Source organism: Electrophorus electricus, chromosome 8, assembly GCF_013358815.1.
Source record: "Electrophorus electricus isolate fEleEle1 chromosome 8, fEleEle1.pri, whole genome shotgun sequence".
Taxonomy (NCBI): Eukaryota; Metazoa; Chordata; class Actinopteri; order Gymnotiformes; family Gymnotidae; genus Electrophorus; species Electrophorus electricus.
In genome coordinates, this window is record NC_049542.1 from 18,133,201 (window position 1) to 18,152,209 (window position 19,009).

The following is a 19,009-nucleotide window of genomic DNA, read 5'->3' on the forward strand; positions in this document are numbered from 1 at the left end:
ATCCATTTTTTGTATTATTTATATTCATGCTGGCTTTCAGAGCTGTACATGAAATCATGAATAAAAAAGTATTATTTGTACTAAATGCAGTCATAAATATATGGAAATCTATATTAAATATATTTATAAATATACTAAAATATACTAAAAAGGTTTATTTTTATCTATTAAATTTTTTGGCCTGATATTTATGTGTAGCTTTGTGCAATGAAAGACATAAATGGATGACAGGCCATCATATTATAATAGGTCACTTAGGTGAGTTTTTCAAACACAGCCTAAATTAAGCTTGAGGAATTTTACAAATTGTACAGATCAAGTATGTTACCAAATTCCTAAAACTTCCTAAAATTTAGGTAGATGCTAAATCTATTACCTTGCAGTGTAAAGACATTCTTGGAAATACCATTTTTGATAAATTAATTTGTGATTAAAACCTATGATATCAATACTGATTAATAGTTCACTGATTTAAAATATATTCAAATTAATGTGTAGTGCCTCTAAAAATAATGCTTTGGTCTCAAGTCTCAAGTAATGTAAACAAAAAGTGCTGGGCAAAATTTGCTTTCTGGGCTCAACATCTAAACCAATTTCTGAATTCTTCGGGATACACTCACTTAGTTTCTTTATTCATTGTCAGCTTAATAATGTAGTCCTTTTTAACTTACTGCTCTTATAATGTTTTTGCAACAAAGCAACTTTATTCATTTTTGTGTTGTTAGTTTGCCACCCAGTGTTGACTAGGAAGGATAGGTTCCTTTCTGTGAATAAGGCTCCTCTCAAGGTTTTGTTCTCTAGTTCATAGAGGATTTTTCCATTTTAGTCTTGTCTTTGACTTGCAAATTGTAGGCCTGGACCCAGATTCAATGTAAAGATGATTTCTGATTTGTGATATCATCTGCTTTAAAAAAAAAAAAAAAAAAAAAAAAGCAGCTAATTTCTAACTATATTGTGCTTGTTGTATATTTCGCCACTGCTTACTCAAAATGTGCAAACCAAAATGTGCTTACCTCTGCACATACCCTGTAACTATCAACCATGAACCTAATGGCTTTGTCTATGTCTATTGTTTTCTCTTATGGTCTTAGCATCTGCTCAAATGCCCTAGAGATGATTTTTTCCAAGCTGATTCAACAATTTTCTCAGTGTTTAAATCAGAGCACAGGCAAGGTCATCACAAATGTTTGTTTCTATGGTCTCTGAGATTTTGACATGGATTTGGAGGAACGCTTTTCATCTGTCCTACAAGACTCAGTTTTCACATTTTTGGCAGAGGTAGCCAGGTTTACTTTATCAGGCAGTTTTGTTTTTCTTAACTGACCACAGAATCCAATTAAAAAACAAAGTTCCAATGATGTTAAGCAGGCTCCAACTGCTTACATTCATGGTTGAATGGAATAACTTTCTTTAGCAAGTGGTATGGAGATGGAATATTATCACAATTTAAGATACTTTGTGATCCTAATCATACAACCACCCTCTACACTTTCTAATTGTTACCTTTTGAATTTTCTTTTTTTTTTTTTTCCAGATTTTCCTTCTTTCAGGTGGGAATATATACAATACATATGCATCATTTTTACATAGGTTTATAGTCCCCGGATGTTCCAATTCTTTAATTAACCTAACAATATCGATAGAAATTTGTCTTTTCATCTAAATGTAGTAAACTTTGCCAAATTTTTGATGTTGAATGTTTGGCACTTTTTTTGCATTCCCCAGTAAAATATAAGTTCATGGACAACTAGACTCCTCTGAAGAGAAGTAAACTGCATTAGATTTTATATCCTTAGTTATTTGTAATTGTTCCAATAATTGTGATTCACATTGCAGAAAAATATTTATTGATTTTATACCTTTACAATGAACATTTTTTTCATATTTCTTCCAGTCACATTGCATATTTTGAGAATAATATTTTAAATTTATTTCAAGCATAAACTATTTTATATGTTTTCCACCACATCTTTACAAAGACTTACACTATTCCAGAGGGCACTGCAATTAACAAATGCTCATTTATGCATGTGTGGAAGAGAAATGGGGACATGACTCAGTAAGGCATGGTGAACAGGCTACTGTCATAACAGAGCAAATACAAAATACACAGTCAGTTCTAATAAACAAGCCCAGTCAGTCCTAAACATCTCTGACCTCTGATGCTAAATGAAGGCACTAGTTGAGAGACAGTTATTAATTTATTTTTTTAAATGATGATATATGGTGAAATTGAAAATACAGTATATAAAGGTAGATAAATACTTCCCTTCACAGGCAGATGCTAGGTTATCTCTGCTTAATTAATTAATCCGGTTAATCATGACTGCTCACCCAAACTGAAGCTTTAAAGGCACATGGTTCCATCAGTGCTGGACTAGTGTCTAACCCTACCCTCATCATTGCTGGATTATGGTGTAACCCCACCCCAGCACTTAAAGCAGGTTTAGATCAAACTGTTAAGCTTAAGCAATTAAAAACTAGCAAAACCAACAATCCACAGATCTGAAGAGACCTGACAGAAGTACTATGGACAAAATGTAAATATATGAATGTACACAGCCCTGTACAAAGTTCTGTATGAATCTTGAGTAATGCTATATCTTCACATAAAACTGTGGAAAGTCAGCTAGCACAGTATTCATGAACATTACAGTGTGTGACATCAATGTGAGTAAAGCCACAAAGTCAACAACAACAAAAGAGGATGTCATAATTAAGATTAATTTTTTAATAATAATAATTAAGTTTATACGCTACTCAGGACGATTTAAAATGGCTTTCATGTGCAGTACTTCTTTGATGATGATGACTACAAATTACAAGTCATCACACATACATTCATATGGAAACTTAGTTTGAGGGTCTTACATGAAAATGACTTTTAGAAACCTATTGCAGGACCAGTCAATTCAATTTACAGATATTTGAATCACAGGTCCTCCCCCGGCTGGTACTGTGGTTCAGTGGCAGTGAAGTAGTCCTCCAGGAAGCCCTGCAGGTATTCAAAGGTGTGCCTCTCATCTGGGTCCTTCCGCCAGCACTGCAGCATGAGCTCATGCAGAGAGGCCGGACAGCCTTGTGGACAAGGCATACGATAGCCACGCTCCACCTGCTCGAGGACCTCCCTGTTATTCATCCCTACACACACACACACACACACATACACACAATCATCATCATCATTATCAGGATTATGTGCCTGGTTAAAAACTTTATGTACTTCTTTTCTTCCATAGACCTTCCCTATAACTTTTCATCTGTCATTTAAAATTAAATATGAATTTTTTTCTCTCAACCTTTTTTCATTTTCAACTTTTTACTTTTTCCAAGAGTTCTCTAACATTTCTAACAAATCAGACTTAGCTGCCTTCAACAGCACATAGGTCTCTTATTTCTTCAGTGTCTCTCTTAGAATATAAATCCAAATGTCAATTCAAGAGAATGTGTAAAATATACTCTAAGCAAAAAGTTCAAGGTATGAACTATTTCATCAGCTTGTATCTGTAGGGTAGAACCCTTTATTGAGGCTATACAGAAATCCATTACATTAATATTAATATATTTTTGATAATTTAATTTGCAGTTAGAAATGTCGGCGTAATCAATGACCGGAAGAAAAATGTATTGTAAAGTGATACTTGAAAATAAAATCAGGAGAAATCCAGGCAACAACAACAACAAAAAAAACACTAAAACAAAAAAACACCAAACAACAAAAAACACCAAAACAAAAAACAGCAAAAAAGCTCTGAATATACCTGGGTAAGGAACTCTGCCTTTTGTGATGAGTTCAGTTAGCAGAATGCCAAAAGACCACACATCTGATTTGATGGTAAATTTGCCATAGAGAGCTGCCTCTGGGGCTGTCCACTTTATAGGAAACTTTGCACCTATAATAGACCAACACACAATAAAATAAAAGAAGTACAATGAGATATAGTAGCATAAAGGGGTGTGAAACTCATCGGAAATGAAATGAACCGAGAAGAAAGGAAGTTGAATGGAACAGAATAGAGGAAAAAACAACAGCAAGAAAACAAAGCAGTGACAGTAGGCTGAGCAGAGGGGGCAGAGTCAGCTGATCAGAGGTCAGTCAAGCCAAGATCCGGATCACCTTGTCTAGCAGTGTATTCATTGTCTTCAATGAGTCTGGCCAGCCCAAAGTCTGCAATCTTACAGACCAAGCTATCCCCCACCAGGATGTTGGCTGCCCTCAGATCTCTGTGGATGTAATTCATCCGCTCAATGTAAGCCATACCAGCTGCAATCTGGTGAAAAAGACAATCCTCGTAACTCCTCTTATAGAATACCTCAAAGTATAATACACCTTATGATGGAAGACATGCAATCAAGCTAGTAACATTTCAATACTTTTTAAAAAGTTGAATATGCCTTAGGCGTTGATTTTAAGCTGAGTATATTTTAGGGACTGATAGGTTGTGAGAAGCAGCATCAGTCTAAACCTGTGCAGCCATGTCCACCAGCTGAGGCAGCTTCAGGCTTCTGCCTTCGCCATCTTTAAGGAAGTCCAACAAGCTTCCTGAAAAACAACCAGCAGACATGGCCAAGATTAGCCTCCATGTTGGTCCAACATGCTCTCTGTATGCTACACTCATGTACATGCATATACCTTGACTCATGTACTCTGTAATAATGTAGATGGGCTCCTCAGACACAACAGCATAAAGCTGCACAAGCTTATCGTGACGGAGTCGCTTCATGATCTGGGCCTCATCCAGAAAGGCCTCTGGAGACATGGTGCCTGGTTTTAGGGTCTTCACTGCTACTTTAGTGGTGCCATTCCACATGCCTGCACAAAGACAGAGGCATTGTGAGTCAGTGTGACAGACATGGTGTAGTGGAGGTGAGTTAAGAAGTGAATGAAAGGATGAGGGGTAGAGCATGAGCAGCAGGGGTGAGGGAAGAGATTACCTGGCAGGAGCGTCACACACTGAGGTAAGAGAATGCTCAGGCAAAACGGAGAATAGAGAGACAAATGCAATAAAACAGGCAACAGGTAACATGAACCTCACACTGAGGATAGGGGTCTTTTTTGGGAATGTCTTTACGTGAACGCAGCATGTTCTTTGAGACAGTGCTTGTAACTTGGTATCACATAAACAATGTGACTGATGAATACGCAAAAGACACAAAAGACAGAGCTTGCTTAGCAGAACTAGCCACATGTTAAATAGTTTGTATTCTTACAAGCCTGAACATTTTATGTTTCAATAATGAGGAAGTGTGAATGTGCAGTGAAGCTCATCCCTTGTTTGTTTAAGAGCCACCATCTACACTCATATGCTATAGACAGAAAGAGACTCTTTAAGCATACTGAGACAAGGCAAGTGACAGAGCCTCTTCCAGAAACAGGCAGCAGCACTGAAGATAGCGTGGACAGACATGGGCTCCACACACTGAGACTAGTGGGTAACTGTCTCACCCATCCAGACGTCACCAAAGCAACCCTGACCCAACTTCCTCTTGAGCTGCAGTGTTTCCCGGGCGATCTCCCAGGCATCCCGCCCCAAACCAAGTGTCTGGGGCGTGGAATTGGGACATGGCTTGGTCAAGAAGTAACATAAACCATCATGATTACCTGAGAGGAAGAAGGAAGAAGATGGAGATGGAAATGAAGTGAAATGAAGGTAGCATGCAATGATATGGGCCTCAGAAGAAGAGAACAGCAAGTGCACAACCTTATGCTGATCCTGTCTACTCATCAATTTCAGTACATGACTATGAACATTCTATTTATTGTTTATCTCTTTTGCAATTTCTTGAGTTTGGATGCAAAAGCTGTGCACTGCTCTTTCTCTTCCTCTGCAGCATGGCCCAGTCCAGTGTGGTTCCTACCCATCCACACTTCACCAAACTGCCCATTGCCCAGTTTCTTAATGAGCTGCAATGACTCCCGCGGTATCTCCCAAACATCCTTAGTCTTCACTGATAGGTCAGCTAATTTAGGCATACCCCGCCTACAGCTGCCAATCAAACGGCAGCAGAGCCCTGCTGCTCGGTCTGAGTCAGAGAAGAAGCAGGTGGAGAAACAGACACAGATACAAGCGCGCGCGCACACACACACACACACACACACACACACACACACACACAAGCACACAAGCACACACACTCAACACAGAAAGAGAGAGAGTAAGAGAGAGATGCAGAGCAGCACACAATTGCAAGGTGGGGGGACAAAAAAAGATTCAAGCAAGTTACACTCAGCAGACATTTTCTATCACAAAAAGATACAGATGTGGGCAAACACACGGGCACACGCACACACTGAGAAAGAATGGGTCTTTGTACTTTCAGCAGGGGGCAATAGAGAGCCATTGTAGTTCTAGTTGTGGTTTCACGCTTTACTGTAATGGCTGTCTCACACAGTGGCTGTGGCCGGTGTGCATTTGTATGTACATGCATATGTAAATACGATGGTGTACAGCAGTCAATAATAAAATGTACAGTAATAACACTACAATGTTATTAAATCATTGAGCAGAAAAATGAGTTAAGAGATATACTGGCATTTAACCTAACAGAGAAAAGTTCCTTCAGTGAAAAAGAAGGAAGGAAAAAGCAGATGGGAGGGAGAGAATCTGACCTAAATAACTCTGGGTCATCAGTCTCACCAGACAGTTACTATAGACCAATAGGTAATCATGTACAGAAAGTTAGACATACATTCATTTAAATTTATCCATTTAAAAACACAGTCATTTGATTTTTATAACTAGTGTCTAAGCAACAACACAGTGCTTAGTTTACAGTTTAACTCGGTGCACTATGTGAAAATCAGGAATGATTATGATCTGCTCCTTAACATGCTTCTGTAGCCCACCTTTTAAATAAGGTGGCACAAGGTGCTAGGATCTCTAAGGTCAGGGGTATAAATCCCAGGCAACACACATACTGTCATACTGATAACAGCGTCTGCCAAATGCATTAACACCAGAATTCACAATTATAACAGCATTTTTGTTACATGGGGTCAAACAATTTGCTATATGTATCATTTTAACAGTGTTAACAATAGCTGTGTGTGTGTGTGTGTGTGTGTGTGTGTGTGTGTGTGTGTGTGTGTGTGTGTGTGTGTGTGTGTGTACGTGTGTGAGAGAGATATTTGTTTTGGGTTTCTTTTGTGTGTGTGTGTGTGTGTGTGTGTGTGTGTGTGTGGAACTGTTCTGGCCGACCTGAGTAATGCTCCACCAGCTGCTGCACAGTTTCAAACTGACTTCTTGTGGTGATGTAATATCCACCGTTATCAAGCTTTCTGATCTTATAATGCTTGACATGGTCACCCTTAGCATCGTCCCAGTCTCTGATGGAAAGCGAGTATGCTCCTGAAGCAGAGAGAGCAAGCAAGAAAGAAAGAGACAGGGAAGAGATAAAGATATGCTTTGAACAACAGTTGTCAATACTGCTCAAAATCTGATAGTAAAACACATGACCGGAGAAAGACATTTACGCTACCTTTAGTTGTCTCACTCTCTCTTATTAAGAAAGTCCCTCTCGGGTTGTTCTGAGCCAGAAGCTGTCTCTCTGCATCCTTACGACCCATCTTCCCAAAATACCACCTACATGAAAACACACACATCATTATCAGTTGAATATAAGGTGTGCATAAATAAGATTTTTGCAATGTCCATGGTCTACAAGTTATGTATTAATGTTTGTATAGTACGCAAACTATGTGTGACTGAGTTACTCACTCCTCAGCCTGTATGGAGTCAACAGGGGCCACATAGTTGCTGGGGATGTACCCAGAATTCCCTGTGTCCAAGGAGCGAGCCTCCCACCAGTCTCCTTCACTGTGAACACCATATCCATGTCAGTGCACTGTAGCTTGGGAAGCATTCAGAGTGCAGCATCGTGCAGACCTGCCTGACTTGTATGTAGTTTTCTGCAGTTAACTCACGTGTTATTGATGATGTGGAATTTCTCTCCCTTCTGAAAAGTCAGGTCATCCTCTGTCCGGGCATCATAATCATATAGTGCTATGAAGAGTGTTACCCCTGTAAACAAACACACACAAATTATTGGTAGCTAAGGGGTAATTATAATTTATTAAAACCTGATAGCATGAAAAGACTGGATTTTACCACCTCACCCACACTCACACACTTATACACAAACCTGTTACTGCTGTAGACCGAGGCTGGGTAGGGTTGGAGGGGAAATTGGAGGAAGCAAACCCACCACAGCCAGAGGATAAGTTGGGGAAGTCATTGAAGTTTGGAATGAGCCCCGCATTTAAGTTCTGGGTAGGATGTGCAATGTAGCGGGGGTCCGTTGCCGCAACAACACCCCCTTGGTCACATGAATCAGCATTTGACACTGTGGACGCTTTGGGGGCCTTCCTCAGCTTACAGCAAGCACAGCCCATAATAGTCTTGATAGTCACAAAGCACAGTTCATCACCCTGGAAACAGAGTTTCTACCCATTGGAAAGAGAGCAGAGAAAAGGTTATGCATGAACATGGATGCCAATGCGGTCATGAAACAGGTTACAGCCCAACAGTTTTTTACATAATGGTGGAGCTGTCAAATGGAGTACTTTCCTGTGTTGAGCTGCTGATAGTGTGGCAACATATGACTCAACATAAAGGAGGGAGCAGGGCGGTTTTAAACTGACAGGGGAGCCTGAAAGACAGCTCCTAAAAAACTGCATTCATCGTGATAATAGTTACACAGCTGATGTTGTTGGGAGTAGCTTACTTAAGAAACTGTTACCATGTATCTGTCATCATTATTTATTTACAAGAAAGTGAATGATCATCTTACCAGATCCTCAAATCATCTGTCCAGGCACACCATCTCCCCATAGGCAATATGAAAGCTAGTGAGAAAGAGAAAGTGATAGAGATGTACGGTGTTTGTGACTGCATACTTTGTGATTTTCTGGCTGGCTCTCTCTCTCTCCCTCAGAGGAAAGGGAAGTTCTTTCTCTCAAGCACAGCATTCCCCTTTCATATGTACATAGTTCTTTCTCTCACTAGCTCAGGCCAGGCTTCTTATCTGACTGACCATCAGCCTAGTAACAGGATGTCAGCACTGCCTGTGTTTCCTGTCCGTTCGCTTAAAATCGCCCCCCTTTCCTGCACAGAGAGGACACAATTCAGCAGAAAATATCCTACACGTGCCATACAGCCATACATCCATACACAGACAAGCGCTCACACAGGCATTTTACAAGATGTAGAGGGAGACAGAAAGAAAGGGAAGTGGCCGCTTATGCCGCTTATGTAGTTTAAATATATCGAACCAAGGCAAGAGGTGCTATTACCACACTATCTCTCTCACCACAGCAACATGTGATAAACGCACAACTTACAGCAACTTCTGAATTAGGTCCAGAAGCTGTGAGAGTCATCATGCTGCTGCTCTCAGCACATAAAATATATCTACAACACAAAGGTTTTTTTATGATTTACCAATTATTTAATTCTAGCATGTGTATATGAATTATATCATATTTATTTCTGCAATATGTGTACTTTTCTGATTATTATAAAACACCATCAGAATAATAAAACAAGAACAAAGTACAGATTACCTGCCTCACTAACACTATTGTTCTCTGTCTCTGCTCTACTAAACATGGTACAGCTGCGATTTTGTCTTCTGTTCATGATTTTTTGTGTGCCCCTTGAGGCCCTGTGCTGTGGTTTTAAGGACACAATACACAAAACATGGGTAAATACAACCCCCAGTTAGTGTTAGTCATCTCACCCTGGTGTGTTACAGCTGTCTACATTTCAGTACATCTTACCAGAAATTCGTCAGCGATGTTTTTATGTCAAAAACACCTTACATTAAAAAACTGATTTGCACATTTTAATAAATAATTAAAAATACTGGACAACAAAACACACACACACACACACACACACACACACACACACACACACACACACATATATATATATATATATATATATATATATATACACACAAATTCCATATAACCTTTTCTGCTTCACTTGAAAATCTTGTTATGCATTTTCATACATTTGTGCTCAGAATTTGTTATCATTTTAGGGGTGTTTCTTGCTATTTTAGGCTCAGCACTAATTCATAATGTCTCTTAGAGGCTGTTTTGAGCTACTGTATTGTTTTATTGGGTGTGCCTCTAGGATCATACTAACATATTTCTGGATGCACAGAGCGATTCCTGTCACACAATCATAATTATTAAGAAATTAATTCGTCTGTTCTTGAATCACTCTTTAGTAGGTGACAGTTACCATTTTGATATAACACACTACAAAAAAAATCATATAATGTCAAATCAATAATTCTGATAACTGTGTACAGTTACTGTATTTAAGAGAGGTCGCAGAGGATGTAAATGCCCACAACTACAGATTCTGGACAAAGCATACACCAAAACAAAAAAAATTAAATAAAATAATTATGCAATGTGTCTTACGTAACTTGTTAGTTTGTGAAAACCAAGGTGGCGGGAGGTTATAGCAGTTAAGATCTGTTTTACAAGAGGTCTTTTTATATATGCGTTTATTTCTTGAAAATTTCTTGGCTGCTGATTGAGAATGATTATCCATTCTGCAGAAATTATAAGGAAATTTCTGCAAAGGAAGGAAATGCTTCTATTTATTCAGTCATCTAGGCTTCTAACATTAGAAGATATTTGTGTCTGACTTCAACTTTCTAGAAATTTTAGTAAGTGTTGATTTAAATGTCAAATCAATTGAATGGCACAAATTTAAATTTCAGGATGATGTAAAACATTTGCTGTGTCACCAAATGTTACAGTATTAAAATATGAATGAATGGAACGATGTATGGGTAGTAACTACAAGTAGCTCCATAAATCAAATGTGTTAAATGGGCCTACACTTCCATTAAAATTAGATTCTGATCAAACATAAAATATTGATATGTGGCTGTATATGAGTTTGCAATGCTTGACAACAAGCTATATCCAACTATATTTTAAGTCTTAAAGGATTGTCCCAGCACTAAAGCTCAGCACAGTAAGGCTGTGCTAGGCACAACTACAGCTAAAGGAGGAAACAACAATGATTTATAAAAGTTCTGTAAGGCTTTATAAAGTTTTACAGAGCTTGAAACCAGTAAACTTACATTTTTTCACTCACTTTTGCACTTTTACATTTATACCCACTTAATGCTCACACCCTTTCCCACCCAAGCTTGAGTAGATAAGACCTCTCCCTGAGGAGCCAGAATACACCCACACCCACACACAATCAGTATGGGAGTTATTATAAGAGCACTATGTTTACATCTTAGCCTATACTCTTGAATTTTTGCATCCATTTCTTTCTTCAGCATCGTTACAACACTTCTTACTTTTCCTGTGACAAAATACCGGACATGCATATGTGACGTGACGACCACACTAAAAAAATGTCAAAAGAAGGATGGTTAATGTCAATGTTTTCAAGTAAAACTACAAACAGAACTAGAACTTCAACTGTCTCTCTACCTGTTATTCTTTCTGCCTTATTCACACACTTTTCCTGCCTGCCCTCAACCGTTTGCCTCGCTCCTTCCATTTTCTTTCCCTTTCTGGGACAGGAAGTTCACTCCTCTTATCAGGAAGCCTGAGCAGTGAGTGGAGCTGGAATGATAGTATACTGGGAAGTGAACAGTCATTTTACTATCCTCACACATAAACATACACATGTACTGAACCTGCATAATTATTTATGTATGAATCAGATGGTAACTGAAACATTACTGAAACATTTAATTAATGATTTTAAATAAATATTTCCTGTAACAATACAATAATAAAGTCAAAGATTTCTAACAACAGACAAGACAATTCATTAGAAAGAAAAGCAATGAAAGCAAAATGATGAATTACACACAAGTTGATGAAAGAGAGAGAGAGAGAGAGAGAGAGAGAGAGAGAGAGAGAGAGAGAGAGAGAGAGAGAGAGAGAGAGAGAGAGCGAGAACAATGGAAAAGTTTGTGTTTGGAATAGGAAGTCAGGTGTCACAAACACAGTCACTTCCTTTTTCCACATGATGTCAGTTTCCTCCAGGGAGACATTTCAGATTTATAGATTGGGATTTCAAAAATAATGTCTTCGTATTGATGCAATTTTTCCTACTCTCTACTACCTCCTGTACTTCTTTAAGACCAAATCCTTACTAAGTTCATAGTGTGAAACCTTCCTCGGCCCAGAAAGAAAGTTAAGAGTGTTAAAGCACAAAAGATACATAAATGAACAATAGGGCTAGCATGGAAAAACAGGGGCTGGGATTGATATTCATCCTTAATTTGTGAAGCAACGACACCCACAAAACTACTCAGACTGACAGCTCCAACATCAACATTACACATCAATGAGATATTGTCCATTTTGATCTTCAAGTTGTATTATTGACCAGTACAGTTACTTTTTGTATTTTGTACAGGTCAATTTTACCATGTTTGGGTCTGGACAAATTCCTAGTAACAAGGAAAAGAACATGGGCCGCGCCCACTTCCAGGGGCCATAGGCAGGAAGTAGCCTCGTAAAGAACAGGAAGTGATGAACCTCACAGTCTAATCTGATTCCACTGACATTCCATTCTGTTTTTTGATAAAGGGTATGAGCTCTCTTCCCTGTTCTCATCTTACTACATTCACTAATTTAAACGTTTGTTATGCAACATCTTAATGAACACGATACATGTCATATGTCAACACACTTAATAACAATGCAGGCCAACTCCTCATCATTACTAGAACCAAAGTGAATAGATAAACTGGATAGATTCCTTTCAGGGATTATAGTCTTCAATACCTCAATGTCTTGGCTGTTTAACAGAAAGGAATTCAGTGACAAAATTAATTGACCAGTAAACTGCAGAGGAAGCACTGCATTACTGTAATGTATCAGTTGATAAAGAGCATAGTACTTTCAGGTCAAATATTTTCAACAAGTGCAGACAAGGCCTATAAATAAGCACCACCAAATTAGTTTTCAGAAATTGAAACTGATCGCAATGGTCAGCCACAATAAACACCACAGGTTTCAAATGTTATTTTCACACAGACACTTGACAAACTACTTCTAAGCTAGTTACCGTCATATAAAACATCTATCTTCTTTCTGCCCACGAAGAGCCAAAAAATAAATCATGCATTCGGCCACTTTTAGCAATTTGCTTTGTCAAATACACTAATATCTGTCGTCCAATAGGACGTCGTACTGCGTAAAAAAAATAACATTTTCCAGTTACACAAAATAACGGTTTATGAAGTTAACACAGTTCTTCCGATCCGCTTAATCTATCTCCCTTCTCGGTGCCGGGGAAACCTCTGCGTCCGGGACGTACCGTGAGTTTCTATAAAGCCCACGCATACCATTAGAACAAATTGCTTTTACTTCCACTATTAAACTTCGGTATAAACAAAATGCATAGACTTCAGAATACATAAAAACTGTAACTGACCTGAACGATTTTCAACAGGTTGTAGGTATCAAAAAGGGGGGAAAAAATCACCCCGTTCGCAGAGAGATGCGGCAGAACTTATCAACTTCGCTACTGATTAAAAAGAAACAAACTTGTGCTGCGAATCACGCAGCTAACTGCAAAGGTTCTCGCGCCGTTTCCGGAAGGGTTGAATTGTGCGCTCTCCTCCAGTTTTGCGAGGGCGGACTCAAGCTCCCTCATCACACCCCTCCATCCAAACCACCCCATCTACCGAGCGACGAACGGAACGGTGTACGATGAAGTCCGCAAATTACCTGACACAAACCTGCTTAGAGACACAAAAGTCTAGGACTATGACGAACCTCTACTACAGACTGTTCAAAGTTGTCGAATGTAGCCGTAGCATAAACTGACATATAGGATATATTAAATAATTTCTGTTTCATTATTACCATTAATTATAGTGAGATTGATTCATTTCACGTCCCTTATCTTCCTCTAGTGGTCATACGCCGTAAGTGCGAGACATTCATTCCAATAATAAAAATGTATTACCTTTCTCCACGTTGCAGTGGCCCATGCATATTTAAAAGCATGATCCGTAGTAAAAAAAAAATATTTTATTTGACATAAAATTACATGACATTCCACCAAGAACAAACAAAAGTGGTCAACCACCTCCCCCAACAATGCATACAGTGCAGCAGATCAGTACCATACAAGACGGGCAGCAGTGTGCGCAGTGCCTCTCTAAGCTGTACATTCAGAGACTGGAGAGAATAATGTACTTAAATAAGATTTACATTCACAGCATGACAAAAGAAGAAAAGAAAAGAAAAAAAAAAAAAAAGTATCACTGGTAGAAGATTTAGTCACCTGCCCTTCTCCCCAATGGCAACCACAACCAAACAGCAGCCAAAAAACCATTACATTGGGGGGAGAGAGAAAAAAAAGATAGAAGAAACTAAGGTTAATTTGCATGTTTACACGACAGACTACACTGTCCTTGCAGTAGTGCGTTATGTGCTAATGCTTGTATATCAATAGTGTAAGAGACTCAGAGTGTGTGAGACCAAATCTAGGGTTTTAATATTCTTATTTTGTTCCAACTTATTATTTTATTGCTTACAGACTACATGTACTTGTGCATTTGTGAATGCATGTGCGTGAACGTCTGTGTATGTGAATGTTATGTCATGTAACGGGTGATGGCCCTGAGTACATAGAGCAAAGCTGCCTGCAGTCTTGCCTCCATCAGCAGCAGGTTCACGTGTACCTACAGAAAGAACGAGAAGAGGGAAAAAAGAAAAATAATATTTTTTAAAAAGCAACCTTTAGCACAGCTAACCATGGCAACATAACATGCTTTTAACAGTAAGCCATGAACCAACTCATGTTGGTAAGAAACTAAATCAGCAGAAGAAACCTCCGATCAGTTCTAGATATTATGTCTTTTTATGTCAATTACTGGGGGGCAGTACTACCAAATAAAAGTATTATCCATATTGTTTATTCATCTGTTAAATCAGGAAAAGCTAGAGATATGGCAGCATTTTGCAACTCAACATTTACAAGCTTCATTAAATCATTGAGCCTACACAAAATTTAAAACATGATGCCATCTCACAGACAACACCAGAAAGACAAATTAGACACTCACACATTTATCATATATAGACACTCCTTCCCCGTTACATACCTTTTCTGAATGATGAAACTGTCTCCAGAAAGAGGAGTACATTCTAAATGTGGTCTTCTCTGGATGACAGGCAACTGTCTTTATGTACACCTTCAGACTACGCTCCAGAAGCTGGTTGACGTCGCCATAATCATAATCATCATACCTAGAGAGACAAAAACACACAAATGTGCAATCTAATTGTTGTCATTTCTTACTTGACACAACAGATCTTATGACTTCACTTCTTTTAGTCTTAAACAAGGCCATGCTTTGCTGACTAGCCATCCACTGAGAGCATCTCCCCATGACTGTAATCAGTACACTTCCCATATAAGTGGTGTGTTAATGTTAGATGCGGCTGACCTGATGCCATAAATGCAGTGTATATAGTTCCAGAGTGCTTTGCGGAGGGTGGATGTGTCCACATCTGTGTGCATGGCCATGGTGTGGTATGTCAGAGCACACACCACTTGGAACTTCTCCTCCAGCAACTGAGCCATCTCTGCATACAACCTGTTCATCAGAGAGAAACCATGGTCCTCCCATGAGTAGTCCTGCAAACACACACACACACACACACACACACACACACACAAATGGAACATCTGGGATACACTAAGAAAATTCATTGTATGATTTGTGCGCATTTGTGTGGATGCTGCACCTGAGCTCTCAAGGTTGGAGGGGACTGTTCTCCTCGTGGACAGAAGTCCTGATAAATGAAATCTGGATCCTGAACAAAATGTGAGACAGAATCAGGGAGCGCAGAGCACACCACTGCAAGAGAAAGAGAAAATGTTAGTGTAAATTCTGTCTCTGTGCATTTTGTATACAACCAATGCCTTTAGACACCTTCTGCTGGTTCCAGTAAACTTTCTGTCCTTTCCCTCTCAAAGCGAGTCACCATCTCCTCCTGAGTGAATTCTTCTTCTTGTTGTTGAACCATCATCATCTTCTCCATTAACAACTGTACTTCATTGACAGCCTCAGTCAACTGGGCAAGGAGGCACAGACCCAAATTAGAGACCTTCATACAAACATCTAATTGAATCAGTATTTGTCCACAGGCACAGTTAGATAGGTGCACCTCCCGATGATGGGTTCTGGCCCTGTGGGCAGGGATAGGGCCCTGGGAGATGTGTGCCACAGGGGAATGTGGCTGAGAGTGTTGTTCAGCTGAGGAGTGAGGCTCTGGGAGGATCCCACAGCCCAAGACAAATGAGCTCAGAGAATGCCCATGGCTCAGGAGCACCACGGCTTGAATAAGCTCAGCCAATGACCAGCAAGGCTCTGCACCTGGACACACCAGCTCCTGGGGACAGGAGGTGCAGAAACATCATAAAGACGCACTTCAGCAGCAAAAAAAATCCAGAAATATGGCAAAATATGCCAGTACAGGAAATCACACTGACATTTGACAACAGCATTACTGCTGTACCCAATATACTACAACACTAGAACAGCACTACAGGCCCCATGTCAGTGCCACTGCTGATTTACAAACAAACAGTCAACCACACAAATTATACTTAAATCAGTAGTAGCCAGTGACTGTAGGTACTTGGTGGTAGTAAGTTGTGTGAGTACACAGTAGTACAACCTATTGCTTAACTTCTTAAGTCTTGTAGGTACAAAACAGCTGATGATGCAAGTACAGTTAAATACAAAAAGAGCCTAGTCTAGCTGAGCCTGCAAATGTGAACATGTGGGCATTACTTTGATGTGTTCCTGGCTGATGAGCCATGGACGGTGAGCGAGAAGCTTGTTGAGTGTCTGCAGACGCTGGATTTTTGGAGAGGCAAAGTGAAGGCCTCTAAGCCAGTGATCATCACCACCGGCTGAAAGGAATGCTGAACTGTGTTTCTGCACAAGGTATGAACACTGATGCCGTGCCGTGGCCTGTATACACATACAGAAGACAATGGCAATATTCCATAGGAAGACATCACTCAGTCCAGATGTCCTAGTCACAGAAATCTGGAGTGGATAATGTCAAGTGTGGCATCATCTCTTACCATGATGATAATGTAGTGTCGCCATGACAGTGGCAAGGGACCATCAGGCTGAAGCAGAGCATTCTGGGTGTGCAGAAAGCAGTGCAGGTAGGCAGGATGCAACCCCATTACCATGGTAACATGGTCAGTATGACTGACTTTCAACAGAGGTTCTTTCATCACATCATGCCCTGGCACCTCATCCAGTATCTAACAGACAGACAGATATCCATCCATGACTGATTTAAGACAAGCCTGTTTATAAAGCCATTTGACTACCATTAAAATTACCATTATGTCTAATATTATGAATTACTATAACATTAGAAAAACCTACATATACACTGTTAAACTAACATTTACATTGAACCATTATGTAATTTTCAAAAACTTGAGATAAAAAAAATGCTGTTGTTTCATGTGTGACAGTGCCCAATTAGAATTATGCATGAATGTCTGCCACATCCCAGTGTTGCCTAGAGCCACAATAACAGTGGCTTCAATCTGTTTTTTGTTTTATTGATAATAGTGTTCAACATCATGCTTTATAGGGCTCTATTGTTATATAACCAACATTCTATGCTCCTTACAGAAATTATTAAAACAAGTTTGTTGGATATAACAAACAAACTGGTGTTGGTTTAACAAACAGTGGACAAAACAGTATACTGCCATAACACAAGGATAAACAGAAAGTAAAGATACTGTAAACACACAAACCACACTTTCTTCCACACCTTCTGACTTAATTTAGCCTTCAGGTCACACGCAAACATTTTTAGTGATGAATCACCATAAACAGACGAGCTGAGTCAAGGGCAAGCTTTTATTGTGGGAAGCTGGCCCATATAATTGAGATGATACACACCACTTCAGATGGAATGAAGGCACTGGGGCCGGTGGACAAAGGCTGAGTAAGATCAACAGTGTTCTCCTCCTGGGAGGGAGAGAGGAGACGAGACACTGCAAGTCACTTTCATACAAACAGGTTTTTAGTTACAATCATAATTAAATGTATGTTTTAAACAAAGAAATAAAAACGTGCGTATCTGGACAACGTTTGTAGCTCGCTGCCAAAGGATTAGCTAACAGTGAGACTCAAATGCCCCTTCAACGTTACTAGCTAGCAATTTAGTTAGCTGGTTAAAGAGACGTTTGTATAGCATAAACACTGTGTGCGAGTTAATAAGTTACTGAAAATGAGCCTGGAAGTAGAACACAACGATATCTACATCAGCAGTATGAACTGTGCACCTACTCAACTTTAGCCCTGCACTGGCAGCAACGTTAAATCCTAGCTAGTTAGCTTAGCTGACTGCAAACTTTACTAGTTAGCTAGCTAAAAACCTAAAAAGCCGGGTAACAATATAGTGCAGAGTGAATTAAGCAACAACAAAAAAACATACCTTCATCAGATGAGATCATATAGTGCAATACCTCGCTAAAAGGTCAGAAAAACGCTGTGGTGTTGCGTTATAGCTCTCTCAATCCAAGTACTTGAGCATGTTCTATTCAGACTGGAGTCTCGGTGCATAAAACAGGAAACGCAGCCAGGGGGCGTGACAATCCTGCTCGCATAGCACGGAGGGGGCGTGGCGAGCCTGTACTCATAGCGCGGGGCTGTTGCATCACTTTAAACTGCAAAGTGACGCAACCCAGCGGCGGTAGGAGAAACCGCGCAATGTATGTAATCGAGCACCTCTTTCGAAAAAAAAAGTCCTGCATGTTCTGGTACCTAGGTTAGTACAAAGTACTAACTTTGGTCCGATCTGCCCTGCCAAAGTGAAAATAATATTTTGCTTTTTTTGTTGCAATTCTCGCATGTAGCTTTTTGTCGGTCCCACACCTAGGGTTAATGTAAGGAAGTCAGTTTACTTCAGCGGTCATTTAATATACAGGCCCTTTCACACACA

At 39.5% G+C, this 19,009-nt stretch overlaps 2 protein-coding genes across 7 annotated transcripts; both read right to left on the minus strand.

The window, feature by feature from the left end:
• Positions 1 to 1,830: 1,830 nt before the first annotated feature.
• yrk (Yes-related kinase) lies at positions 1,831 to 13,615 on the minus strand. 5 transcript variants are annotated; one of them, XM_027027499.2, is made up of 13 exons: positions 13,440 to 13,615; positions 8,791 to 8,845; positions 8,143 to 8,443; positions 7,925 to 8,021; positions 7,719 to 7,817; positions 7,480 to 7,583; positions 7,200 to 7,349; positions 5,860 to 6,024; positions 4,634 to 4,813; positions 4,467 to 4,543; positions 4,118 to 4,271; positions 3,762 to 3,893; positions 1,831 to 3,141 (listed from the first exon to the last, which is right to left on the minus strand). In XM_027027499.2, the coding sequence occupies exons 3-13, from the start codon at positions 8,390 to 8,392 to the stop codon at positions 2,933 to 2,935; spliced, it is 1,617 nt and encodes a 538-aa protein (XP_026883300.1). In that variant the 5' UTR covers positions 8,393 to 8,443; positions 8,791 to 8,845; positions 13,440 to 13,615; the 3' UTR covers positions 1,831 to 2,932. The 5 variants fall into 5 exon arrangements, with proteins under 5 accessions (XP_026883300.1, XP_026883299.2, XP_026883298.2 ...); XM_027027498.2 differs by lacking the exons at positions 5,860 to 6,024; positions 8,791 to 8,845 and adding exons at positions 5,447 to 5,602; positions 8,897 to 9,104 and having other exon boundaries at positions 8,143 to 8,428; XM_027027497.2 differs by lacking the exon at positions 8,791 to 8,845 and adding an exon at positions 8,897 to 9,104 and having other exon boundaries at positions 8,143 to 8,428.
• A 411-nt stretch (positions 13,616 to 14,026) lies between these two features.
• On the minus strand, positions 14,027 to 18,618 carry sesn2 (sestrin 2). 2 transcript variants are annotated; one of them, XM_027027504.2, is made up of 10 exons: positions 18,503 to 18,618; positions 17,965 to 18,033; positions 17,118 to 17,306; positions 16,819 to 17,001; positions 16,190 to 16,414; positions 15,955 to 16,096; positions 15,767 to 15,879; positions 15,466 to 15,656; positions 15,121 to 15,265; positions 14,027 to 14,697 (listed from the first exon to the last, which is right to left on the minus strand). In XM_027027504.2, the coding sequence occupies exons 1-10, from the start codon at positions 18,506 to 18,508 to the stop codon at positions 14,611 to 14,613; spliced, it is 1,350 nt and encodes a 449-aa protein (XP_026883305.2). In that variant the 5' UTR covers positions 18,509 to 18,618; the 3' UTR covers positions 14,027 to 14,610. The 2 variants fall into 2 exon arrangements, with proteins under 2 accessions (XP_026883305.2, XP_026883304.2); XM_027027503.2 differs by having other exon boundaries at positions 15,955 to 16,414.
• Positions 18,619 to 19,009: the final 391 nt, after the last annotated feature.

Bases quoted from the DNA above. Each gene is read 5' to 3' on its own strand.
- yrk (XM_027027497.2), bottom strand. From the start codon at position 8,968: ATGCTGTGCTTGAGAGAAAGAACTTCCCTTTCCTCTGAGGGAGAGAGA. The intron at 7,350-7,479 runs GTAGCGTAAATG...TCTCTGCTTCAG, and splicing joins AGAGAGTGAGACAACTAAAG to GAGCATACTCGCTTTCCATC. The intron at 4,814-5,859 runs GTAGGAACCACA...GTCTTTGTGCAG, and splicing joins GTTTGGTGAAGTGTGGATGG to GCATGTGGAATGGCACCACT.
- sesn2 (XM_027027503.2), bottom strand. The intron at 17,307-17,964 runs GTGTGTATCATC...TCTGTCTGTTAG, and splicing joins CCTTCATTCCATCTGAAGTG to ATACTGGATGAGGTGCCAGG. The intron at 15,266-15,465 runs GTCAGCCGCATC...TTGTCTCTCTAG, and splicing joins CACTGCATTTATGGCATCAG to GTATGATGATTATGATTATG.